This window comes from Colletotrichum karsti (genome assembly GCF_011947395.1).
Source record: "Colletotrichum karsti strain CkLH20 chromosome Unknown Scaffold43, whole genome shotgun sequence".
NCBI classification, from domain to species: Eukaryota; Fungi; Ascomycota; class Sordariomycetes; order Glomerellales; family Glomerellaceae; genus Colletotrichum; species Colletotrichum karsti.
In genome coordinates, this window is record NW_024065943.1 from 189700 (window position 1) to 212394 (window position 22695).

At 54.8% G+C, this 22695-nt stretch overlaps 6 protein-coding genes across 6 annotated transcripts; 5 read left to right on the forward strand and 1 right to left on the reverse strand.

Moving 5' to 3' along the window:
- Nucleotides 1-4: 4 nt before the first annotated feature.
- Nucleotides 5-1455, forward strand: CkaCkLH20_10849 (zip metal ion; the record flags this gene model as incomplete). The annotated part of the gene is made up of 4 exons (XM_038893563.1): nucleotides 5-37; nucleotides 131-147; nucleotides 234-1211; nucleotides 1269-1455. The coding sequence occupies 4 exons, from the start codon at nucleotides 5-7 to the stop codon at nucleotides 1453-1455; spliced, it is 1215 nt and encodes a 404-aa protein (XP_038741112.1).
- A 4980-nt stretch (nucleotides 1456-6435) lies between these two features.
- Nucleotides 6436-8666, forward strand: CkaCkLH20_10850 (uncharacterized protein; the record flags this gene model as incomplete). The annotated part of the gene is made up of 5 exons (XM_038893564.1): nucleotides 6436-6903; nucleotides 6961-7559; nucleotides 7608-7970; nucleotides 8022-8370; nucleotides 8421-8666. 5 exons carry the CDS (start codon nucleotides 6436-6438, stop codon nucleotides 8664-8666), a joined length of 2025 nt encoding a protein of 674 aa, XP_038741113.1.
- Nucleotides 8667-9876: 1210 nt separating this feature from the next.
- CkaCkLH20_10851 (pyruvate dehydrogenase e1 component alpha) lies at nucleotides 9877-11350 on the forward strand (the record flags this gene model as incomplete). Its single annotated transcript, XM_038893565.1, has 4 exons — nucleotides 9877-10008; nucleotides 10125-10258; nucleotides 10331-10785; nucleotides 10842-11350. 4 exons carry the CDS (start codon nucleotides 9877-9879, stop codon nucleotides 11348-11350), a joined length of 1230 nt encoding a protein of 409 aa, XP_038741114.1.
- Nucleotides 11351-12018: 668 nt separating this feature from the next.
- On the forward strand, nucleotides 12019-15100 carry CkaCkLH20_10852 (uncharacterized protein; the record flags this gene model as incomplete). Its single annotated transcript, XM_038893566.1, has 5 exons — nucleotides 12019-12164; nucleotides 12300-12445; nucleotides 12502-13672; nucleotides 13719-14487; nucleotides 14564-15100. The coding sequence occupies 5 exons, from the start codon at nucleotides 12019-12021 to the stop codon at nucleotides 15098-15100; spliced, it is 2769 nt and encodes a 922-aa protein (XP_038741115.1).
- A 568-nt stretch (nucleotides 15101-15668) lies between these two features.
- Nucleotides 15669-17198, reverse strand: CkaCkLH20_10853 (uncharacterized protein; the record flags this gene model as incomplete). Its single annotated transcript, XM_038893567.1, has 1 exon — nucleotides 15669-17198. One exon carries the CDS (start codon nucleotides 17196-17198, stop codon nucleotides 15669-15671), a length of 1530 nt encoding a protein of 509 aa, XP_038741116.1.
- Nucleotides 17199-20918: 3720 nt separating this feature from the next.
- CkaCkLH20_10854 (histidine acid phosphatase) lies at nucleotides 20919-22515 on the forward strand (the record flags this gene model as incomplete). Its single annotated transcript, XM_038893568.1, has 2 exons — nucleotides 20919-22352; nucleotides 22402-22515. The coding sequence occupies 2 exons, from the start codon at nucleotides 20919-20921 to the stop codon at nucleotides 22513-22515; spliced, it is 1548 nt and encodes a 515-aa protein (XP_038741117.1).
- Between the last annotated feature and the right edge of the window lie 180 nt (nucleotides 22516-22695).

Consider the following 22695-nt stretch of genomic DNA (forward strand, 5'->3'; position numbering starts at 1 on the left):
AAAAATGGGAGGGTTGCTGTTGCTGCTCTTGTTGAGCGTAAGTCCTTATCTGCTGGCCAGCTTAGCGTCGGCCGGCTACCATGAACACCGCCCACGATGAATGCTATGCTAACGCAAGCCGCGACGACAGACGGTGATGGCCCTGGCGTACGTAGCCCCGCGATGAGATCGACATCTCCTGTTGAACCAACCGCCATCGGCCCCGAACGACCCATACTGATGTGAATCGCTAGGTCCTTCTTCGCCGGTTCACTACCTCTCGCCATCTCCCTGACACAATCACAACTCCGATTCATATCCAGCGTAGGCGTGGGCATTCTAGTCGGGACCTCAATGATTGTAATCATACCCGAAGGCATTGAAGCGGTCTCGACCACAGGAGGGCACCAGCATGATAAGAGAAGCTTGGCTGCAGCGGCAGGCAAGCAAGGGAGGCTCGACGTGCGATGGACGACGGGCGATGATATACCCCAACTGGCGCCCGGCGCCGGTTCTACGCGAGCGCGGGACGAGCTTGCATCACTTGGACAAGTTGATGTGGAAGGTGTGAGGCTGCGTGGTCGAGAGGAGCCGGCTCCGGGCGAACACGGTCATGGCCAGACGGCACCGGTCCATGCCCCGGGTACCGAACCGAAACACGAGGAGAAGCACACCGAGGTGCCAACGTTTTACATTGGACTTTCCATGATCCTCGGGTTTGTCCTCATGTTCCTCATCGACAGGCTTCCTCGCCACGCGACGGATCGCCTGGGAACGGAACCGCAGATGCGGCACGTCAGCTTGGATAACCTTGGTGGGGCATCAAGCGGCGTCGATGAGGAGTCGGAAGGGTTCTTGGGTCCTCTGGCGCCGCCGCCGAAGCAGTCGCGAAGCCTCGCGACCACGATTGGTTTGGTGATACACGCCGCGGCAGACGGAATCGCCATGGGAGCTTCGACCTCCACATCCAACACCAAGCTGGGCTTGATCATCTTCGTCGCCATCATGGTTCACAAAGCTCCGGCCGCGTTTGGCTTGACTTCGGTCCTGCTCAAGCAGGGTCTGACAAAGCGTACAGCCAGAGGACACTTGATCGTCTTCAGCCTTGCAGCCCCGTTCGGTGCCTTGAGCACGTGGGCTATTATTCAGATTCTAGGCGGAGGTAACCTTGACGGTGAGTCCGGCCAGTGGTGGACCGGCATGCTTCTGCTGTTCTCGGCAGGAACTTTCCTGTAAGTGGAATTCCCACTGCTCCAGCCGTGGGCAGAGGTGTAACTAACATTACCAAGCTTCGTCGCGATGCACGCCATGCAGGAGGAGAGCGGCTCCCCGAAGCACGAACACGGCGGAATGAATGGTTTCTCGGAAGGAGGCGGCGCGCAGAGGGGGCAACACCGGCCGCAGATGCGCGATACCTTTGCGACTGTAGCCGGCATGCTCCTGCCTTTGCTTACTCAGTTTGGGCATCACCACTAAATAAAACCGTGCCGTCGCGGGGCCATCTCAGGTTCGCCCCGCGTCTCGAAGGCAGAGGACTAATGATATGGCGGCGACGAACGAATCGTTGCTCCAGTGTACGACGAAGTTGTCTTGACTCATGACGATGATGACTGTACTGCTGCGTGTAAACTATACATGGTGGACTGCCAGATCCAGAAAGGATGTATTTTAAGATTCTGTACCCTAGACCGATCGATGCTGTCCGCAACTATATAAAAGTCGAAAAGTCTTTGGATTGACACATTCCAGAAAGATGATTCGTCCGCCAAGGGAAAAGTCTGGCGCTGAACCTTTCGAGTTTTCTTTTTTTTATTACGCCGCTTGCCATGAGGGAAACTACTGCAGAGCAGACGTATGGAGGGGTCAGGGAAGGCCTTGTCGACCGAGCGCCCGAGTTGAACTAGGTTTCCCTTCTGCGTGTTTCAAGTTCGTACGACGCCCTTGGCAACCGGCCAGGCGCTCGTGGCGCTTCGTCACAACGGACCACCTCAAGGTGGTTAAGTACGGTTGGTTCATGTTCTTGTCAGCGAAAGCGTGTCTGTAATGTTATAAAGCCTCAATGACCATAGCGCGCGAGACTGTGCTTGTGTCATGGAAGGCAGAGGCGGTGGTGCTCCGGCGCTCTCGAGGGGCTGAGACACGCATCTTTCCTATGTCGAACATGGGTGTTGTGGCAGCATGAAATCTTCAACATCGCACGCAAGAATGGCAGCCAGAGATAGATTGATAGCTTCATGCCTCTGCGGCAGCCGACGAGGGATCTGCAAGGCGAAGTGCTGTAAATAGGAAAGCCGCACAAAGTGGGTTGAGCTCTGTCGACAGCGGCATGCAGGTGTCGCAATTCTTCAGACAGAGATCGTCCCGTTAGGGGCAACATTGGCATTGTCAAGCTCCTTCAATATTGGAGGACGGACAATCCGAAGTTTTCCTTCGAACCAGAAGGATTCCCAGGTTTTAAAAGGGTTGGCATAGGCAGGTCTGAGCGTGGGTTGGATTCCCACCCCTGTGTCGTATCACTGGGGCAGATCTGAGGCATCCAAGCCAGTGTCGCAAGTTCCACTGCCTTTCCGAGGGATGTTGAGTCCCTACCTTAGACACGCCAAGAGATGGCCAGGCCGGACCACAGGCCGTTTCTTTTCGTGGAAGCGGTGGATTTCTTTGCCGATGTGATGAGTCGAAACTACAACAGTAGCTTACGGAAGGGCAGCGACATGAGAGTTACGTTCGTTTGTCATTGTCTCTTCTCTTTCACTTGTGTCGCTTGAGCAATGCTCTGTTCAGAAGGAGGAGATGAGCGAATGCGAGTCTTACACGGCAACAGACTTGACGGAGTTTCGAGTAAACTACTGGCTGAGGGTGCGACGGGCTTAATAGAGACCGGTAGCTAAACTTAGCGTGCCGTATCCGTCATGCGACGGCCATGAGGAACTTCGTTCGTGCCCGTCAATGGTTGGCTTCTAGCCCGGAGTTGCTGAGCCTTTGTGCACGGTGGCGGGCTCGCTCGCGGCGGGTTAGTCGGCAAAGAGTCTTTCTAGACTCAGCAACACCTTCGTTCATCGTCTGATGACTTCGGTCTAATTGTAGCTTCGTCCTTTCTCAACGTCGTTGATTCAAGAGGCCGGGTTGACAATGCGACATTACGATGGATACGTGGCAGCCGCTGACTGCCGTCTGGTGATTTGCATCATCTTCGGTGTAACGAGGAACTGCAACGACAGGACGAGATATTTGCTCGCTCAGAGTAGTTTGAAGAACCCGGTATATTTCCTGAAGTTGTTTTTGCGAGATGGACCAGGCAGGCAAACCTGGTCCACAGGAAAAAGGGTCCGACCAGATTAAATGCCAGTGACGAAGGGGCGCGGTTGTGGCTCACTGGCTTTGGGGTCGTTGTCGTCGAGCCCGATTTTGGCGCAGGCATCGAAGAAGCCTCTTGTCGAAAGAGCACAGTCGAAGCGGTGACAGTACATAGTAGCATGGCGCCATTGCGGTGTCTCCATCAGCAGGCCGCAGAAGCGGTGCTTGAGAAGCGCCCCGCCCCGGTCGAGTTTCCCGCTCAGTGGTCGCAATTATCGGCACAGAAGCCAGTTCGCACTCGGCATGCTCCAAAGAGTTGAAAGAATCGATCTACGTCACGCATACCCACTACGGTGCGGACGAAGGACACTAGTGCATTATAAGCGCCGCTAACTCGGACCCTGCAGGGCCCCCCAGGTAGAGAAATGTTGTGGTCTCTTGTTTGCAGCAAAGCGAGGGATAGTGAGACTTTGCTCAGCTGCTCGTGGGCAGGGGCCGCTGTAGAGAAGAGATAACGAGGCCGGAGCTGGAGAATGGAAGGGTCTGGTTTGTGAATATTTCGCATGTGCAGAAGCGGCTGTCCATGTCCACAAGCGCAAGGGACGAGGAGAGAGACGGCTTGATGGATGCGGAGACTGGACCGGCGTGTTGGCAATGGAAAGATCAATGGATGACCACGCATTGTTCTTGGTCATTCCAGCCGAATTTGCATTCGTGTCGGACAATAAACTCGGATCGAATAACTGTTGAATGGCGGCTTGTGTTCGAGTAGAGTAGAGTACCGGTTTGGAAACGTCCCCCGAATATCCGTAGCACTGGATGTCTTCTGACGACGGGAGGCTGAAGTTGCTGTAAGTGAGGGATGTCGCCATCAGGCCGGCGTGATTGGTTCAGCGATGTCGGGACTGGCCGTTTGCGGGTGGTGCTTGGCTCCGGCTGGGGTGTCCGTACCATGTCCGCAAGATACGTTTGGAGAAGGCGGTTGGACTTCCAATCGACGACGGGAGGCGGGGTTTTTCGGCGTTCAACTGAACTCTGGTGGTTCTTTGAGTTGTTGCGGGCGATACATAGTATGGGACAGAGAGTGGAAGAGGTCGTGTCGACCTGATGGTAAGGTATCGATGCATGGCCTGTCGTTCAGGTCCAGGAGCTTGGAGATTGTCAGGTCAGCTGAAGTGTCAGATGTCAGTCCCGTGGTGGATGGCAACAGGCACGAAACAGCGCTAGAGAAGCCCCAGAATAAAATTCTGTTTGTTTGGGAATCATGGCGAGCGCGGCGCGCCTGGGCCCTGGGCTTGAGCCTTGGAGAGAGGCGCTGTCTGTGTCAAAGGTATTGGGTCGAATGCTGCGAAGTAATGTCGTTGCATACCTTACAGATATGAAGAGGTCATCGTGGTTTCTGTGTCCACCTTACTTTCTGATTCCTGGCCGAGGAAAATTTACATCCAAGTTCTTACCGCCCCGCAGCCGCACCTTTCTTGGTTCCCGCCATCTACCTAGGTACCGTAGTAAGGTATCTGCAGACACAGGCGCAGAGCGGGAGGAGGCGCCTCCAAGACAATCAAGACCACGGATACCTGAAGGTAAGGTAGAGTGACCTCATCTTAGGTATAATCTTCCATCAAATCTCAAGTACCTGTCACGGACTCCACGGCTCTCCTCCGATGCTCCTTCCAAGCATATCTCGCCTCCCGGTCCCTCCACTTCCGCCCCCTCCCCATTCTCGCCTCAGTGTGGCCCCCCGGTCCCCAATTTACATCCATTGCGAGAGTGAAAGACGGCAAAGCACAAAGAAAACGGGAAGCAGCAGCAGTAGTAGAGGGTGCACTGTGACTTGTGTGTGGCACCGCTAATTAGGTACTCGGGCGGTCTCTTCCCCCCATGCACTTCCCACATAGCCGCAAACCCAGGCCTTCTTCGGCGGTCCTCATCAATGATCCCAGCATTCGACATGACACCCTTTTTCTGCTGTGTCCGTCTCTGACCTGCTGGGTTTCTTGCCGCTCCCTCTCTGTCTGTCTTTTCCTTTGTCACTCTGCCCAGACCAGACCGGACGGCATCATCAGGTACCGTCCCGTACCTTGCGCCGGTGCCATTCACCCATTACCCACTTCGCAGTACAGTAAGATACTAGGTTCTTGAAGGATACACACCTCATCCAAGCAAGCACCAAAAGTCATTCCTTAGGTGCGGTACCTACCTACCTTACCTCATCTGCCTGACTTCCCCAGTGCCGCTCGTCCACTATCTGATCTCTCCTTTCCTTCTCCCTTCCTCTCTCCACCCCCAAATCCCCAATTCCAACCAACACCTGTCGGCTGGCCTTTCTCTCCAATCCCATCTCTCCTCCTCCTCCTCCTCCTCCCCTTCTCGTTCCCTTCGATCACCGCCGAGAGACGACCAACTTCGCAGGGAGGCGTGAAGGTATTTGGGCGTCAACCATCGATACTGTCGACATCGCAGGAAAACCCACTCGCAATTGATACGCCCTGTGCATTCCATACCACCTACCTTACACTACCTTACAGTACCGCCAGCGCCAGGCCTTGCGACCCACGCTTTCCGCTTGTCAACTCCGATTGTTAAGCTTCCGTCTCCCGCGCCCCATATCAAGTGTCGAGAGCCATACCGGCCCGCCCGTCTTCTCATTCAACTTCCCGGAACAAGACCGACTTTCTTGTTTTTAGACGACACCCGTCAACGCCCTTTGGGCGCTCGCCAACGTCCGCCGTCTCCCTCATTCTCATTCTTCCGTCACATGCGCAACTCGACCTAGACGTTGAGATATCTTACCGCCCAACCGATATCGTTAATCCGTCCCTCCGACTCTTCACGATTTTCCCGCGAGGTGCTCAAACTGTACCCTTCGCCTCGTGTGTCGCCGCACGTCTTCCACCACGCCGCATTGCCTCTCCGTCAAAACTCCCACGAATCCCCCGGTCACGACGCTTTGACTACAAATCGAGTTGCTTGGCAATCCTCTGTTGACGTTCTTCTTTTAATGAGCGCCCGGCAGCGACTCCATACTCCGACAACACCACGATACGTCAACCCACCTGCGATCACCCTCTCTCCCTACGCTCTACGAACACGACTCCTGAGGTCTTGCGATTGATAGGCGTCAACTACCCCGAGAGCCATCTTCTCACGCTCCACCGCGACATGGCCGGCTACAACAATCGACCATTGAGTTTCTCGGAAAGGAGGGGGAGCATGCTCAGCGACGATATGACTTTGAATACCGGAGGGATGCCCAGCAGTTCCAGGTTGGAGAAGATGCCTGCGCGACCGGGTCATATGCGAGGTCCACCTACGCCCAGCATGACCACGCCTGCCGCGGACTTCGATCAGCAACTGACAGGCTCGCCGCCACCACCTCCCACTCCCGCAGCCTCTCCAGGCCCTTCCCATCACCAGCTCGACTGGAGCGACGCCGCCGACGATGAGGACTTCTTCCTGGCCAAAGTGCGCCATCACTTTAAGAACTCTGGCGGCCCACACCGGACTCGCCTTCTGGCAGATCTCCTGAACCTTTGCACAAGTCAGCAACTAAGCTTCGTACACCAGTTTGTGAGCCCGTTGCTTAAGAAGGACCCATTTACGAGCCTTCCCGATGAGCTTTGTCTGCGCGTAAGTTCAAGATATCCTCCCGTGTTCCATGTTGTGCCTGCTAACATACGCTGCCAGATTCTCTCATTCATCGATGATCCGAAAGTTTTGGCTCGTGCTTCTCAAGTGTCCAGGAGATGGCGAGATTTGCTGAGCGACGACATGACCTGGAAGAACCTGTGCGTCAAACACGACTATGGAAGACGCCTCTCTGAAGTTTCTGCCGCCATGGGAAGTGCAACACGACCTGGTGCTCAACCTATCTGGGGCGACAACGAATACGCCAGCAGTAGCTTTCCTGGTGCTCTGCCCATGACGGCACATGCTTCCGGCTCGCGTAGTCTCGACGGAGCATCAAATACGCGGCCAAAAATGAGGTCGTACAAATCGCACTTCAAGCAACGGTACCTTGTAGAGGCAGCTTGGAGATCTGGCGGTACCAGCACTACCAGGAACATCACCCAAGAAGGAGGCGTGGTGACCAGCTTGCACCTCACGCCCAAATACATTATTGTGGCTCTCGATAACGCCAAGATCCACGTTTTTGATACAAAGGGCAACGCTCAGCGCACCTTACAAGGTCATGTCATGGGTGTCTGGGCGATGGTACCTTGGGACGACATTCTGGTCAGCGGCGGTTGTGATCGCGACGTACGCGTTTGGGACTTGTCTACAGGGTAAGTGTATTCGGTACGTGTTGTCCAACGATCTGCTAATTGTCATAGTGCCTGCCTCCACACACTCCGTGGCCACACGTCAACTGTGCGGTGCCTTAAAATGTCAGACGCAAACACGGCGATATCGGGCTCGCGCGATACGACGCTTCGAGTATGGGATATCCGGACCGGTTTGTGCAGAAACGTCCTCGTCGGCCACGGCGCCAGCGTCCGATGCTTGGAGATCAAGGGAGACATTGTTGTGTCTGGCAGCTACGACACCATGGCCAAGGTTTGGAGCATATCGGAGGGCAGATGTATCCAGACGCTTCAGGGTCATTTTAGTCAGATTTACGCCATCGCGTTTGACGGGAAGAGGGTGGTGACAGGCAGTCTGGACACCAACGTCAGGATTTGGGATCCGAAAACCGCGTAAGTTCCAAAAACACATGAATATTTGGTATAATTGCTAACTGAAAACAGCGAATGCCTGGCTATTCTGCAAGGTCATACGTCTCTGGTGGGGCAGTTGCAAATGCGCGGCGACACCTTGGTGACTGGCGGTTCCGATGGATCGGTTCGGGTTTGGTCGTTGGAGAAGATGTGCCCCATTCACCGGCTTGCTGCGCACGATAACAGCGTGACCAGCTTGCAGTTTGACGATACCCGTGTTGTGAGTGGCGGAAGTGACGGCAGGGTCAAAATTTGGGACCTCAAGACGGGCCATTTGGTTCGTGAACTCATCGCTCAGGGTGAGGCGGTTTGGCGAGTGGCCTTTGAAGACGAGAAATGCGTCGCTTTGGCCTTGAGACAGAATCGGACGGTCATGGAGGTAAGTAGACTTCGCTTGTGGGCACAATCCCTCATACTGACATTTCACAGGTTTGGTCATTCTCTCCTCCAGAAGATGTCCTATACGACCGCCCGCTCTCTCTTCAGCAACGTGTATTGCAAGACACCCCACATCGCCCTATGAGTGCGATGCAGCTCGACTTTCGACAGCAGCAGCCAACTGTTGCAGGTCCAAGTCGAGAAACGACAGGTAGTCAGGACGTCGACATGAGGGACGCTGGACCATCAACTGCCCCGCTGCAGGGTGGTAACAAAACGTTCTTCCACGATGACTAAATGACGTAGCCCACTGCATTTTGCGTTGGCAAATTTTCGCAATGGACGATGAATTTCGCACTAGAACGCAGCTAGTACATATGCATTGGCAGTTCACTACCACGGCACATACAAGACGCCGATGTGGACGATTGGGCCAGTTACAGGAGGGTTGCTTTCATCAGCAAGTTTTATTGACGACAACACGCTTCTGAGCATAGACGGTGGCGCTGTCCAACAAAGAAGGATGGCGTCGTTTGGCGTTGGTCGGAAAGCATCGCATGCATTTGGAAGGACGATCAGCATGGAATTGCTAGCATTGGGGAGGGTTGTTTTGGGGTCTTCATTAACGGTGGACAATTGGCGGGAATCATGACACCAGGGCGTTGACGTTGTCGTCAGCCTCCTCACTTAATCTTGGTAGAGCATATAGTAGAGCTTTACCAACACAGAATGAGCTTCACTGACAGCCAACTCGGTCGAGTGAGGGACGAAGCGTATCAATCAGGCACCTTGTCTGTACAGCTGGGTGATTAGATCTCCTGAAGTGTTCCGCCAGCCCGTCCATGCGCCGAGTCGAACGGAAGATGAGTCTACTCATTCCTAGATTGTACTTCCCATTAACACTTCTTTTTTGTTATTTGTGTCATCTTCAAGTCACTCTTTATAGAACGACCCTCGCTTGTATGTGTCTTCAAGCAACACGACTTCGGCTCCCGGACCGTACTCTGTCAGTCGCGCACTGCGTAACTGACTAAGCTTGCGTTGGGTTGGCGAGGAATTGAGTTCTCGTTCTCGCCCTAGCGATTGGGTCGGAGCCTTTTGCGGCGATTGGAAAGTGGTTGCTCAATTCCCTTCCTATCTCCGATGCTCGCTCAACTTAATGGAGCCCGACTAGGGGAGAAAAAAAAAATAGAAAAATAGAAAGACCGACCGTTGCAAGCCGGGGGCCCACCGTCATGAGTGACAGAGCCACCTGTCGGAACGAAGTGGCAGGGTGCGAGAGGCACCAGCCGTGGACGGCGCACTTCCAAAATCCCGTTGAGAGGGATCACGTGTTGATGAGCTAGTCTATATCGGGACTAGTAGTTTTCAACAAGCAGCAGCTCCCTTCCCAACCAACGCCGCGATTTTTCGGAGCTCCAGCGATCAAATAATTTGTTATCACCCTCCTCTCCCCGATCCCTTCACATCCTCATCGACCGGAGGCTCCATCAACCCAACCCCCACGATGTTCTCCCGCGCGATCAGGTTAAACCGAGCGGTGCCTCTGCGCACTCGTGCTCCCGCTTCTTTTGTTTCTGCTTCTCGGTCCGTCACCACCAATGCCGCATCGGCGACCCTGGAGAAGGGCCTCCCGCAGGTCAGTTTGCGCTCTTTTCCCGCCGCCACATCCGACAACCATGTCGCCAAAACAACACGACCGCACCGATCACGACCCAATCTATCGTTCAAGTGGCTGATCTTTGCCTGTTTTAGTCCGACGATGAGCCTTTCCAGATCACCCTGAGCGATGAGAGCTTCGAGACGTACCAGCTCGACCCCCCGCCATACACCCTCGAGGTGACCAAGAAGGAGTTGAAGCAGATGTACAAGGACATGGTCGTTGTCAGGTACGACATACTTGTTTTCATGCGACGACGTTTGCATGGTCAAGTCGACCCATCCGCTGACTGAACAACCAGACAAATGGAGATGGCTGCCGACCGATTGTACAAGGAGAAGAAGATCCGTGGTTTCTGCCATTTGTCTACCGGTCAGGAGGCTGTCGCCGTCGGTATTGAGCACGCTCTTACTCGCGAGGACGACGTCATCACTGCCTACCGTTGCCACGGCTTCGCCTACATGCGCGGCGGAACCGTCCGCTCCATCATTGGTGAGCTTCTGGGTCGCCGCGAGGGTATCGCGTACGGCAAGGGAGGTTCCATGCACATGTTCACCAAGGGCTTCTACGGAGGCAACGGTATTGTCGGTGCGCAAGTACCCGTCGGTGCCGGTCTCGCTTTTGCCCACAAGTACACTGGCCGCAAGAACGCCTCCGTCATCTTGTACGGTGACGGTGCCAGCAACCAGGGTCAGGTCTTCGAGGCCTTCAACATGGCCAAGCTTTGGGGCCTGCCCGCACTCTTCGGCTGCGAGAGTGAGTCCTCCCTCCACCCCGTGATGGCTGAGAACTCCCGCTAACGATTCTACCAGACAACAAGTACGGTATGGGTACCGCTGCTGCCCGCTCCTCCGCTCTTACCGACTACTACAAGCGTGGTCAGTACATCCCCGGTCTGAAGGTCAACGGCATGGACGTCCTTGCCGTCAAGGCCGCCGTCAAGTACGGAAAGGACTACACCGTCGCCGAGAACGGACCCCTTGTCCTTGAGTACGTTACCTACCGCTATGGTGGACACTCCATGTCCGACCCTGGCACCACCTACCGCACCCGCGAGGAGATCCAGCGCATGCGTTCCACCAACGACCCCATCGCCGGTCTCAAGCAGAAGATCATGGACTGGGAGGTTGTCACCGAGGACGAGCTCAAGACCATCGACAAGGAGGCCCGCAGCTTCGTCAACGAGGAAGTTGCCGCTGCCGAGGCCATGGCCGTTCCCCAGACCACCCCTCAGATTCTGTACGAGGACATTTACGTCAAGGGCACCGAGCCCCAGTACATCCGCGGCCGCACCGCCGAGGAGTCCTACTACTTCAACTAAAATTCCCCCTTGCACGAAGAATAATTGTCTCCTAACCTACCTGTCTTGATGTACAATAAATACCTGCTAGCTAGAGGGCGTGAAGTGGACACAATCTGAACATGTCCGGGGTCTGCAGATATCCTGGTTCGACGCACTAAAATCTCAATTGTGAAGCCTGATGTTGCCAATTGCCGTGTATGATGGAATATTGGGTGAGCTAGCAAGCATTGTGGTCATTTCTGTTAGTGAGTTGACGGCGTTGACTTCAATTGGTGCATACTGTGTATAAGAACTGCCAAATGTGGCAGCACGACCTGCTTGGGGGTGGATCCATGCATTGAACGAGTCTTATCACCTAAGTGTCTAGAGCGCCGGGCAAGAGTCGCACCAAGATCTCATTACTGCTGTAACGTGGCTTACAATCACTTTATCTAGGAAGACATTACAGGACTGCGTTGCTAGAATTGGTCTGGCTGAAATACTATAAATTTCCATGCTGAAATAAGGGTTTAGGAACGTGTTGGGAGTACAAGGCAGTCTCACGGTACATATCGAACCCCCGTTCGTCGTTAGTGGGGGTTCCTGGCTGTCTGCCTGTGCACAGACATTTAAGTTGGCGTTGCAATTAACCTAGACGCGTTTCTGCCTGGAGAGGCGCGTCGAGCTGCTCCGTCCCGCCAACCTTCATGTCTGCCTTCGCCTGCGCCCGCCTTTCAAACACGTCAATTCTTCACAGGAACGCGTTCAAGGCGGCATTCCGTATCAACCTTCGATATTTTGCCGTCTACAAGCTGCCAGTCCGCACAATGGCGCCAAAGCAGGCTACGTTGGGGTACGTCAAGTCCTCGCAGACGACTTTGGGGTGTGTACTAGGGCGACGTCCCTCGGACCACCATGAATGCATTGGGGCTTCGTTTCCTTCGATTTCTGCGTGGCCGCAATGATCGTCCGCTGACTTTTCGAACAGCAAGTTCTTTGGGAAAAAGGGCTCGAAGCCTGAACCTCAGCAGAGCAAGCTAAGCTTCGCCACCAAGCCTGCTCCGAAGAAGGAGGTCAAGGAGGAGGAGGCCGATGCACCAAAGCCTAGCTCGAAGGACAAGAAGGACGGTACAAGTAAGTCGAGAATACCACTTCTCTTCGTAGACTGTATATTCACACGCTGGTCGCAGAGGCAAGAAAACGCACCCGAAGCCCGAGTCCCATCGCAAATGCGTCGAGTCCGAAAGTCAAGAACGAAGATGCCGAAGACGAGGAAGATCAGCCCGTATCTAAGAGACCCCGCAGAGGCCGCCAAAGGGTTGTCGAAGAGGAAGACGAGGATGAGATGATGGACGAGGCTCCCGCCAAGTCGCCATTGAAATCACCAAAAGCCAAGAAGAGCGCATCGAAGAAGACGGAGAAGGCAGCGGAAAGAAAAGCTGCGGTTTCAAAAGACTCGGCTTCGGTGAAAAACGCCAAACCTACGTCGTCACCTGCGGCCGCCAAGGATGAAGACGAGGAGGAGACGGCATCCGCATCTGCATCCGAGGCCGAGGATGTTGACGATGTTGATGAGGAGGAGGATGCAGTCAAGTCCAAAGCCGCCAAGAAGACGTTAGAGAAGGTGCAGATGAAGCTCAAGACTGCCGCCAAAGACCCCTACCCCGACTGGAAAGCAGGCGAACCAGTTCCTTACGCAGCGCTCTGCACGACTTTCTCCCTCGTCGAGATGACCTCCAAGCGACTTGAAATCATGGCGCATTGCTCTCTTTTCCTGCGACAGGTCATGCGCTTGACGCCTGACGACCTGCTGCCGACTGTACTACTCATGATCAATAAGCTGGCACCTGATTACGCCGGCATTGAGCTTGGCATTGGCGAGTCTCTCATTATGAAGGCTATCGGCGAAACCACAGGACGGACTCTGGCTGTTATCAAACAGGATCAGAAAGAGATCGGAGATCTCGGCCTGGTTGCTGTGAAGAGTAGGTCGACGCAGCCTACCATGTTCAAGCCTAAGGCTTTGACAATCAGAGGCGTTCACAAGGGCTTGATGGGCATTGCGACGGTGTCTGGAAACGGCGCTCAAGGTCGCAAAGTGGACGCAATTAAGAAGCTGCTCTCAGCAGCAGATGCCCATCGTTCTGGAAGGGTGGATATCAACAAAGACAAGGGAGGTCCGAGTGAAGCCAAATACCTTGTTCGATTCCTGGAGGGCAAGCTTCGACTCGGCTTGGCGGAGAAGACAGTCCTGGTGTCCTTGGCTCAGGCAGTGGTGTACCACGAGGCAGATGCCAAGGGTCAAGTCCCCAAGACGACAGATGTGGAGCAGGCGGAGGCTGTTCTCAAGCAGGTTTACAGGTACGTCTATGCTAGCTTGGTGCTGGCTGATATTAACCATGAATAGTGAACTCCCCAGTTACGACGTTATCATCCCGGCCATGGTGGAGCACGGCATCATGAACCTCCGCGAGCACTGCAAGCTCAAGCCCGGTGTGCCCCTGAAGCCCATGTTGGCCAAGCCAACGAAGGCCATTACTGAGGTTCTGGATCGTTTCGAGAACCAGACATTCACTTGCGAATACAAATATGACGGCGAAAGAGCACAAATTCACTACGTGGCCAAGAATGCGAGTGAGGAGCTTAGTCAATCCTTGCCGGGAGCTACGCAGGCTGCTGCAGACGGAGTCGCTTCCATCTTCTCCAGGAACTCGGAAGATCTCTCCAAAAAGTACCCGGATATCTTGGCCAAGCTTCACAGCTGGGTCAAGGCAGACACCAAGAGCTTCGTCCTGGACTGCGAGACTGTGGCCTGGGATGTTGAGGAGAAGAAGGTGCTTCCGTTCCAGCAGTTGATGACTCGCAAGAAGAAGGACGTCAAAATTGAGGACGTCAAGGTTAAGGTGTGTGTGTTTGCCTTTGATCTGCTTTACCTCAACGGCGAGGCCATTGTGGAGAAGCCTCTTCGCGAACGCCGTGAGCTTCTTGAGCAGGCTTTTGCGCCGGTCGAGGGAGAGTTCTCTCTTGCTACACACATGAACGGACAGGAGCTCGAGCAGATTCAGGAGTTCCTCGACGAGAGTGTCAAGGCGTCTTGTGAAGGTCTCATGGTCAAGATGCTGGACGGTTCCGAGAGCGGGTATGAGCCCAGCAAGAGAAGCCGAAATTGGCTCAAGGTAAGCCGCTATGATCCCCCTTCGTTGCATCGTCTTTGCGTGACGGTAGTGAACTGACCGTGGAATCTTCTTCTAGATCAAGAAGGATTACCTCAGCGGCATTGGCGACTCACTCGATCTCGTGGTATTGGGCGCGTACTACGGAAAGGGCAAGCGCACATCCGTCTACGGCGCGTTCCTTCTCGCGTGCTACAACCCATCGTCCGATACGTATGAAACCGTGTGCAACATCGGCACGGGATTCTCCGAGGCGGTGCTCGAGGAGCTGCACAAGCAGCTCTCGGACACTGTCATTGACCGGCCGAAGCCGTTCTACGCCCACTCCTCGGGCGGTCAGCACCAGCCCGACGTCTGGTTCGAGCCGCGTTACGTCTGGGAGGTCAAGACGGCCGACCTGACGCTCAGTCCGCGCTACAAGGCCGGCTGCAAGGAGGGCGTCGACCCGGGCGGCGAGAAGGGCATCTCCCTCCGCTTTCCGCGCTTCATCAAGGTGCGCGACGACAAGAAGCCCGACGAGGCCACGTCCAGTCGCCAGGTGGCCGAGATGTATCGCAAGCAGGAGAGCGTCACCAAGAGCAAGGGACCTGCAGTTGATGATGATTTCGAGTATTGATGCAAGGGATATACGCTCGGGGCATGGAAAAATGGGTTCGCAAGGCGTTTTAGCACTGGCTTCTTTTTTTCATCTTCCTTTCTACTTCCTGGAGGATGGGCAGGCCAAAGAATACTTGCTAGGTATTTGTAAAATGCTCAAAGTAGGAGGGCACTGACTAAACACACATTGTATGGCTCTAAATTTACTTCTCGGAGTAAACGCCGTGTGCATGTGCTGCGGCTCTTCTGTGCTCACTCATATCACCTTATCTGCCTGCGTCCAACGTCCGTTCCTTCGCTGCATGTCTCATGATGGGTGATCCCGTTCTCGATATACTTTGAACGTACATGTGCATAGGGGCCGACCGGCTTCGAGCCGACCTGCGTCAGTCTACGTCGTTGTGCTTCTGGAGAAATGTGAAATCACCCGTGGTTGAGTGAGGCTGTGCTTCTTGCGACTCGGAAGTTCCGTTCATATCTGTCCATGCTTTTTTTCATAGGTCTATGGTACAGGTCGCTCTATTGGCTCTTTCTCAGTAGCCCGAGTTTATACATCCGCCGAAACGAAACGGTCGAAAGACGGCGTTCTACGCCCTGGCGGCGCTGCTCCTATCCACCTTCTTCTGAACACTGGGACCCAGTCCAATACCCTTTCTTCGGCCCCGCACGACGGCCTCGAGCGCCTTGCCCACGGCCGGCATGTCGCCGAGCATGGTCAAGTGCCCGCGCCCCGTGTGCACTCGGCCGCCCCTCACCAGCTCATACCCTTCTGGCAGCTGCGCCTCTCGTGCGAGGACCACGCCGTCGCCCCCGCGGAAAATGAGGTCGTCGTAGGCGTCGGCGTGAGCGATGGCTTCTCGGCTGCTCACGTTGACAGCGTGAACGGTAGGAATCTCTTTGCTGTAGATGACGCCGAGCGGAGGATAGAGATTGGCTTCCGTATGGCTGGGGTTGTGTTGTGTCTCTGCGCGAAAACGCTTGACCTCGGAGAGTGTTCGTTCAAGGTACGCGAGGCTCTTTGCGCGGTTGGGCGGCGTAGGTGTTCCCGGTATCCCTCTAGTGAATGGCGACGGTGTGCTGTTGATAGATGCCTGATGATGGGTGTTACCGTCTATTTGGGGGTTAAGATTGCCCTCCATTGCGAGTTCGGCCCGGCGAGCGGCGTCAGCCAGGGAGTGCGGAAGGATATGATTGTTCCTCTTATCGCTAGAGGCGCGGTTGCGCAGAGGCAGAAGGGAGCTAAATGAGTTCGACTTCTCCTTCTGGTTGAGTGGCGGTAGCGTTGCTTCGATGCATGGAGAAAGGCGATGCTTGATCCACTTATTGACGTCGTGAAAGTCGACCCGGTATTCCTCCTTCGTGTCCTTGTTGACGAAACATGCGCCGTCGTCGGGCAAGAAAACGAACGTCGTTCGCAATGAAAAGTTGACCTGGGCGGTCAAGATCTTCTCGTTCAGCAGCACAGCATCTCCATTTCTGAGAGGACCCAGGACGTTGATACAAGCCTGAGGTGTGCCAACGTAAACGACACCTGAGAAGAGGTCCGGTCGTTGGTTGACAGCATGGCGTGTGATGAGACCACCGAGACTATGCGCCAGGACAAGCGCGCCTCTGGGCTCCTCGGAATCCGGCTGATTCGACGGGAGTTTCTCCAGAAATTCGGTCATCTTGCGTGATAGCAAGTGTGGGCTCAGTCTCCAGTCGTAACCGTAGTCCCAAAGTCGCAACTTTCCTTTGCGGACATTCTCGCACGCCGCGATCTTCCTGAACAATTTCCTCGAGATGTCGATTGGACCAATGTTCTGAAGCATTCCCGATGGAATGATACGTTCTTCCATGTTCTCCTCGTCCTCAGGATCCAGCCCAACTTCCAAGTCGACCTTCCTCATGTTCAGTCCAATCTTGACAGGAGCCCACAACTGGTGATGTGGAGGTTCGGCCGACCGCAAAATTGAGCCCCGGTAGCCGCCCAGTATGACGATGTCCCCAGTCAAAGTCTCCAAGACCTTGTCCAAAATAGCAGGGTCATCCGGATCGATCTTTGTTGTCGGGATGTCGTTGTTTGCCACGTCTTCGTTCAGTTTAAGCGAAGACGGAAGCTTGGATAGACTTGGCATCTTGAAAGTTGGTCTCTCGGGTAAGCTGTCCTTGATGGCTTTCATCCTCACATTGGCCATCTCTCTTACATGATCGAATCTCCCGTCATCGTCACCGATGGAGGAGGTACGAGATAATGAGTGATACAACAAGGAATCATCTGACGTTACTCTTCGTAAAACACGAGGCCTTGTAGTTGGTGGTTTCGAAGATGAAGCGGCAGAGCGGCTGACGTTGGCGGTTTCTGATGAGAGTTGAGCCTGTCGAGACTGGGCGGCGGTGTGAGACTCGGGGCCTGTGTTACTGTACGGTCTGCCGGTTTGGGGGAAAGTAGACTTCCGTTGACTTGCCACGGGCTTTGGCTCTGATCTTTCCGCTGCGGCAGTGAAAAATGAGAAAGAATTGAAGATGGAAGATGGGGCTGGAAACGAAGGTAACGCTTTGGAGAAGCGTTTTAACGCATCGGCGCCCGTTGAGGATGAGCGTTTGTGTCTTGTTTGGCCGAACGATATCGACTCGAGTGCACTCTTATGCCCCTCACCATCGCCACCGCCAAAGATGAAGTTTCTTGGACTTGATTGCCACGGGGAGGGGAGGTCTCTCTCTTTCGGCGCCGGTCTCGGTTTTTGAAGTTTGGGCGTCTGTCGTCTGCTTGGTGGCGAGGGCGAAATGTGCAGCTCAGGCTCGGCCTCGAAATTGGAGGGTATCTCATCGGGGAAAGGTGTTAATTCTGGAGAGCTTGATGAGTCCTCGCTGCTCGGAAGGCCAGAATCGAAGGCACGTCGGCTTATTCTCGATTCCATAGCCGCCGCCTTCTCAGCGGCGGAAGTCTTTGGTAGAGTGAGACGAGTTGCGACGGCGCTCAAGGCGGGCTGCATGACGGACTGGGCGCCATCTTGGTCATCGTCGCCATAAACGGGGTCCTCAGACGGTACCCTCTCTATGGGCGCTGGCGGCGAATTTGACCTCAGCTTGAGGTTTTCCTTCTGTGACATGGCAACCATCGTAACTGAATTTGGTGTACGCGGATAGAGTACGAGAGTCGGGCGGCAGGGGTTGTTTATAAAAGTCGCAATTTGAAGCCGGGCGTTCCGGGGTTAGTTCGAGCACATGCTCAATGTCCTCTTGGGGAGGGAGCAAGAGTGGACACTAGCCAACACAGCACCGAGGTAGGTGCGGAAGAATACCCAAAAAGATGCTCGAAAACCGAAGACTTTCAGAGGAGAAAGGGTTTGGTGAGTCCGGGGAAAAGTTGGGTCGAGTATGAGGAAACCCAAGAGACAAATAGGGCGGCAGGCAAACAATTTCCGTGCTTAGGTTGGGTGAGGTAGGTTGGTGAAGATGTTTTGGGGTTGAAGGACGACGGTTCAATGCAACCCCCTTTGGATCGAAAATGGAATTGACAATGGTGGCAGGGATTTTGGGGGCAGGGAAGAACCAGGTTTAGTTATATAAGGAACAGCCTTGAATCGTACCTACCTCAACACCCTCTCCGTTATCTAGCACTGGCACAGGCTCCGGCTCTGGCGCTGGCGCAGGCGCAGGAGGAGCACAATCAGAGGCAACACTTGAATCCACGTGTGGCCACTGGGCCCAGTTTGATTGTACGCTTGACGTGTGTTCGTTCCTTAGCTTGACAGGCAAAATAGTGACAGCGGCCTTTGGCACACCAAGCATGGCGAGGAGCAGTTAAGGCGATGTACCTTGCAGCGCGAAAAAGTAGCGCGTTGCTAACACAACACTTGAGCACGGAAGGGAAGCTTGCTGATGTTGTCCCACCGTGAAGGGTTTAGAGACCCAAAAGTCTGAGCCCTCGGACCGGAGATCGTTACGATGTACGACCGACGAAGGATGACCCCTGCTCTCGGGCGAATGAGGCGCAGCTCTGTGCATATCAGACCCAGACGCCAGGCTGCCAAATTCGAATGCGGCTACTCGAGAATGGGCGTTGGATGTTTAGGTTTGTTGCTGTTGTCTCTCTCTTGCGTCGCTTGTATTGGTTGGTGGATGTTGTCGGTGAAGATTGCGTATGAAGACTTTTATCATGTCTCACCGCGTCCTGAACCTGGCGAGGAGGATCGTTGGCATGTGCGTGGCCAGTGCTGTGCTGTACAGAGTACTCTGTGTGGGCAGCATATGGCAACTGCTGACTGGTTCCGGATCACTCTTGTAGCTGTGAATGCGGCTGGGCTGCGTGTTCATCTCACTGATGTTTCTCCCGTTTGACACAACCATGCGGTGCTCTGTGATGGAGGCACGGATGCGGGTGAGCTAAGGTCTTGTCGCCCGGTCTTTTGCTCTGGGAAGACAAGACAGCCATGGACCGTCTGCGTTTTGTTTTGGGTCGAATATTCTACCGTTACGCTGCACTGAATCGTTCACGGCCGATCCAATCGCATGGATGGCCAAAGGGCCGCGATTCATGGTGAGATGGTTGAATTTGTGCTGTGTGTAGTCAGCGGACTTGTTTGGAACAGGTGTTCCCGTGCCTTTTCTCTCTTCTCAAGTCCAAGGTTCACGTTGTTTTGGTGATTATGTCAGTGGCATATGCTCCGGTGGAGACTAGCGCGCCCCGTTTTCCACTAAGCGCCATATGGAGGGCACATCATTGGTCAATCCCCATCTCGCCGGCCGGCAGCGGCGGGGCTAAGCGGTACCCGATGCCCGGTAATTTCGAATCGGCCTTGATCAGGCTCTCCGGGCGACTTACGTCGATCTCACGGGGCTGACTTGGATGCTTATCGTCAAAGAGGGTACATCATTCTGGATTTTACAAGGGAGAACAGAGACAGTCGAGAGTAAATAAACTGCAAATATTCACATGAATAAGCACATCTGCATAACACGAAGTAGTGCAGTCGGGAACGCAATCTCAGATCATACCCGACCATTAGGTGTCACTATCAAAAGGTAAGCTCAGGCTATGGCCTGACAAAAGCCCAAACTCGCGACTTGTTGCTTACTTCAGACGATTTTGACCTTGCTTGAGCGTTCTGCCGTGATTCCAGATTGCGGTTTAGGCCGATCTGCGGTGGTACGCCCAGGCTCAAGGCCCAAAGAAGCGTTCGATACCGAGGTCCATGCCTATTTCGAGTTCCGGGCCTGCAATCTTCCATCAAACTAAGCTGCTCACCAGACAGCTACCTACCTGCTTTACCTACTCTGTTGCTACCTAGTCAGCAGCAAGCTCTGTTTTCTGTCGAAGCTGCAGCTTTTGGCTACCACCAGGAGGAGGCTCTCCCGATAAGCTGCTTATCGTCCCACTTGCTGCACATGTATCTGTACTTTGCCCCAACTGTGATGCCGCGTACAGGCACCGTACCGGTACTCCAATACCTAGACGTCATCAACAATGCCAACACGCGAACCAAAGCCTCACTCACCCGCGACCACGACCTTCCATCGTCTTGGCTTTCCAACCGTGTTACCCTGCAGCTTCCCATCTATTGTCCCACGTTTGGTTTTCACATACACACGTAAGGTACCACTTTGGGCGTACAGGGGGGGCTGGCTGATTGCTCACTTCGCGGAACAAAAGAATCCCATCTGCTTGTAACAACCTGGAAAGTCCCAAGCTCCGCTTCTACTCTCTTCCGTCGTCTTGTCTCGTCCCATGCATTATCCTGTTTGCTAAGCTTCCCCCCAACTCAACTCAGCCTTTTCCAACCTCCGGCCCCCGTGTCACAAGCATTCCTTTCTAAACTCCATCCAACCCGCAGCGTCAGGTTAATCCCGAAGCTATGACGACCCTTGAGCCTCGCCAACCCTACACCGACGCGGAGCTGCGCCAGCTGTACCCTCCCCAGCTCAAGCTCCAGCTGGTGCAGATCCTCCTGCGCCACGGCGAGCGCACACCTGTCACCCCACGCTTCCAGAACACCGGCCTCCCTGCGTACTGGCCCTACTGCACTGCCGTCCGCCACCTCCGCTCCGCCGTTCTTGACCCTGACACTGGCGAATACTCATACCTTGACTGGAGGCGTCGCCTAGAGACTTTCAGCTCCCGAGATGACAGCCCCGTCATCGCTACCGGCCCCGGCGCCGAGCTCGACGATGTGTGTGATATGGGCATGCTCACCGACCGCGGCCGCGAGACCACCCGTAACCTAGGACGCCGGTTCCGCGATCTTTACGTCGATCGCCTCGGCTTCCTCCCCGCCGACCTCACAAACGCCGAGTCCCTCTACCTGCGCTCAACTCCCGTCCCCAGAGCCCTAGAGTCCCTCCAGCAGGCCCTGACCGGCCTCTATCCCGCCCAGTACCGAGCTCCCGACTTGCCGACCCTCACCATCATCTCCCGATTGCAGCCAGACGAGACCCTGTTCCCCAACGATGGCATGTGTCGCCGCTTTGCCGTTCTTTCGCGCGCCTTTGCCCAGCGCACCGCCGATCGATGGAACGACACGCCCGAGATGGAATACCTCAATAAGAAGCTCGGCAAGTGGATGCCCGAAGGTTCGCGCATCGCCGTCGACTCTCGTCCTAGACTGAGCGGTATCATGGACACCATCAACGCTACACGTGCCCATGGTCCGAAGACCAAGCTTCCCTCCGAGTTTTACGACCGCAAGGTCATCGAAATCATTGAGAGGATTGGCGTTGAGGAGTGGTACAGCGGTTACAAGGAGAGCCAGGAGTATCGCACTTTGGGCATAGGTGGTCTGTTGGGCGACGTTGTGGCTCGCATGGTTGGTAGTGCGGAACACAGTCCGGCTGACGGAGACTACGAGATCAAGAATCCCGGCGCCGCTCCCAGTACTGTCAAGTTTGGTATGAGTGGTTGTCACGACACTACGCTGGCAGGCGTACTGGCTAGTCTGGGTGCTTTCGGTGATGACCAGTGGCCCCCTTTCACTAGCCATGTCGCCATCGAGCTCTTCCGTGACTCGAAGATCCCGGCCGTGGACACGCCCGCCGAGCTTCCCGTAGCGTCGGCGCCGAAGAGCGGTAGCTGGTTTGGCTCTTGGTTCTCCTTTGGCCGCGGCAGCACTCCGTTCCCTGGCACGGCGCCGTCTGGAATCGGCCGCAAGCCTACTCCTGAGCTTACTGACGCTGAGAAGAACAAGTTGGAAGGCTACTACGTGAGATTGAGGTATAACGACGAGCCCGTCACTATCCCGGGCTGCAAGCCAGCCGGTAAGCACCTCGAAGGCGACGAGTCGTTTTGCACTCTGGTAAGACATCCTGATTCCCGGGCGTGAGCATACCTGACATATAATGTAGGCCGCCTTCAAGTCGATCGTCGACAAGTACACGCCTAAGAACTGGAAGGAGCAATGCCGCATGAACCTCACTGCCCCAGCCGTCCCGGCCAACCCCGAGCCGGCGGGATACTAATGACTGAACGACGCAAATGGAGAGCATGATAAAACGAAAAGCAGTAGAGAGTATCTTCCATTGCATGTTACAGGATAGAGCGTGGAGAATGGTGCTCGTAGATGGCAGCAGGCTAGTCCCAGCATAGACGGCTGTCGCGGCTGTTTGGCCAATTGGATTCCCTGACGTAGATGAGATGCA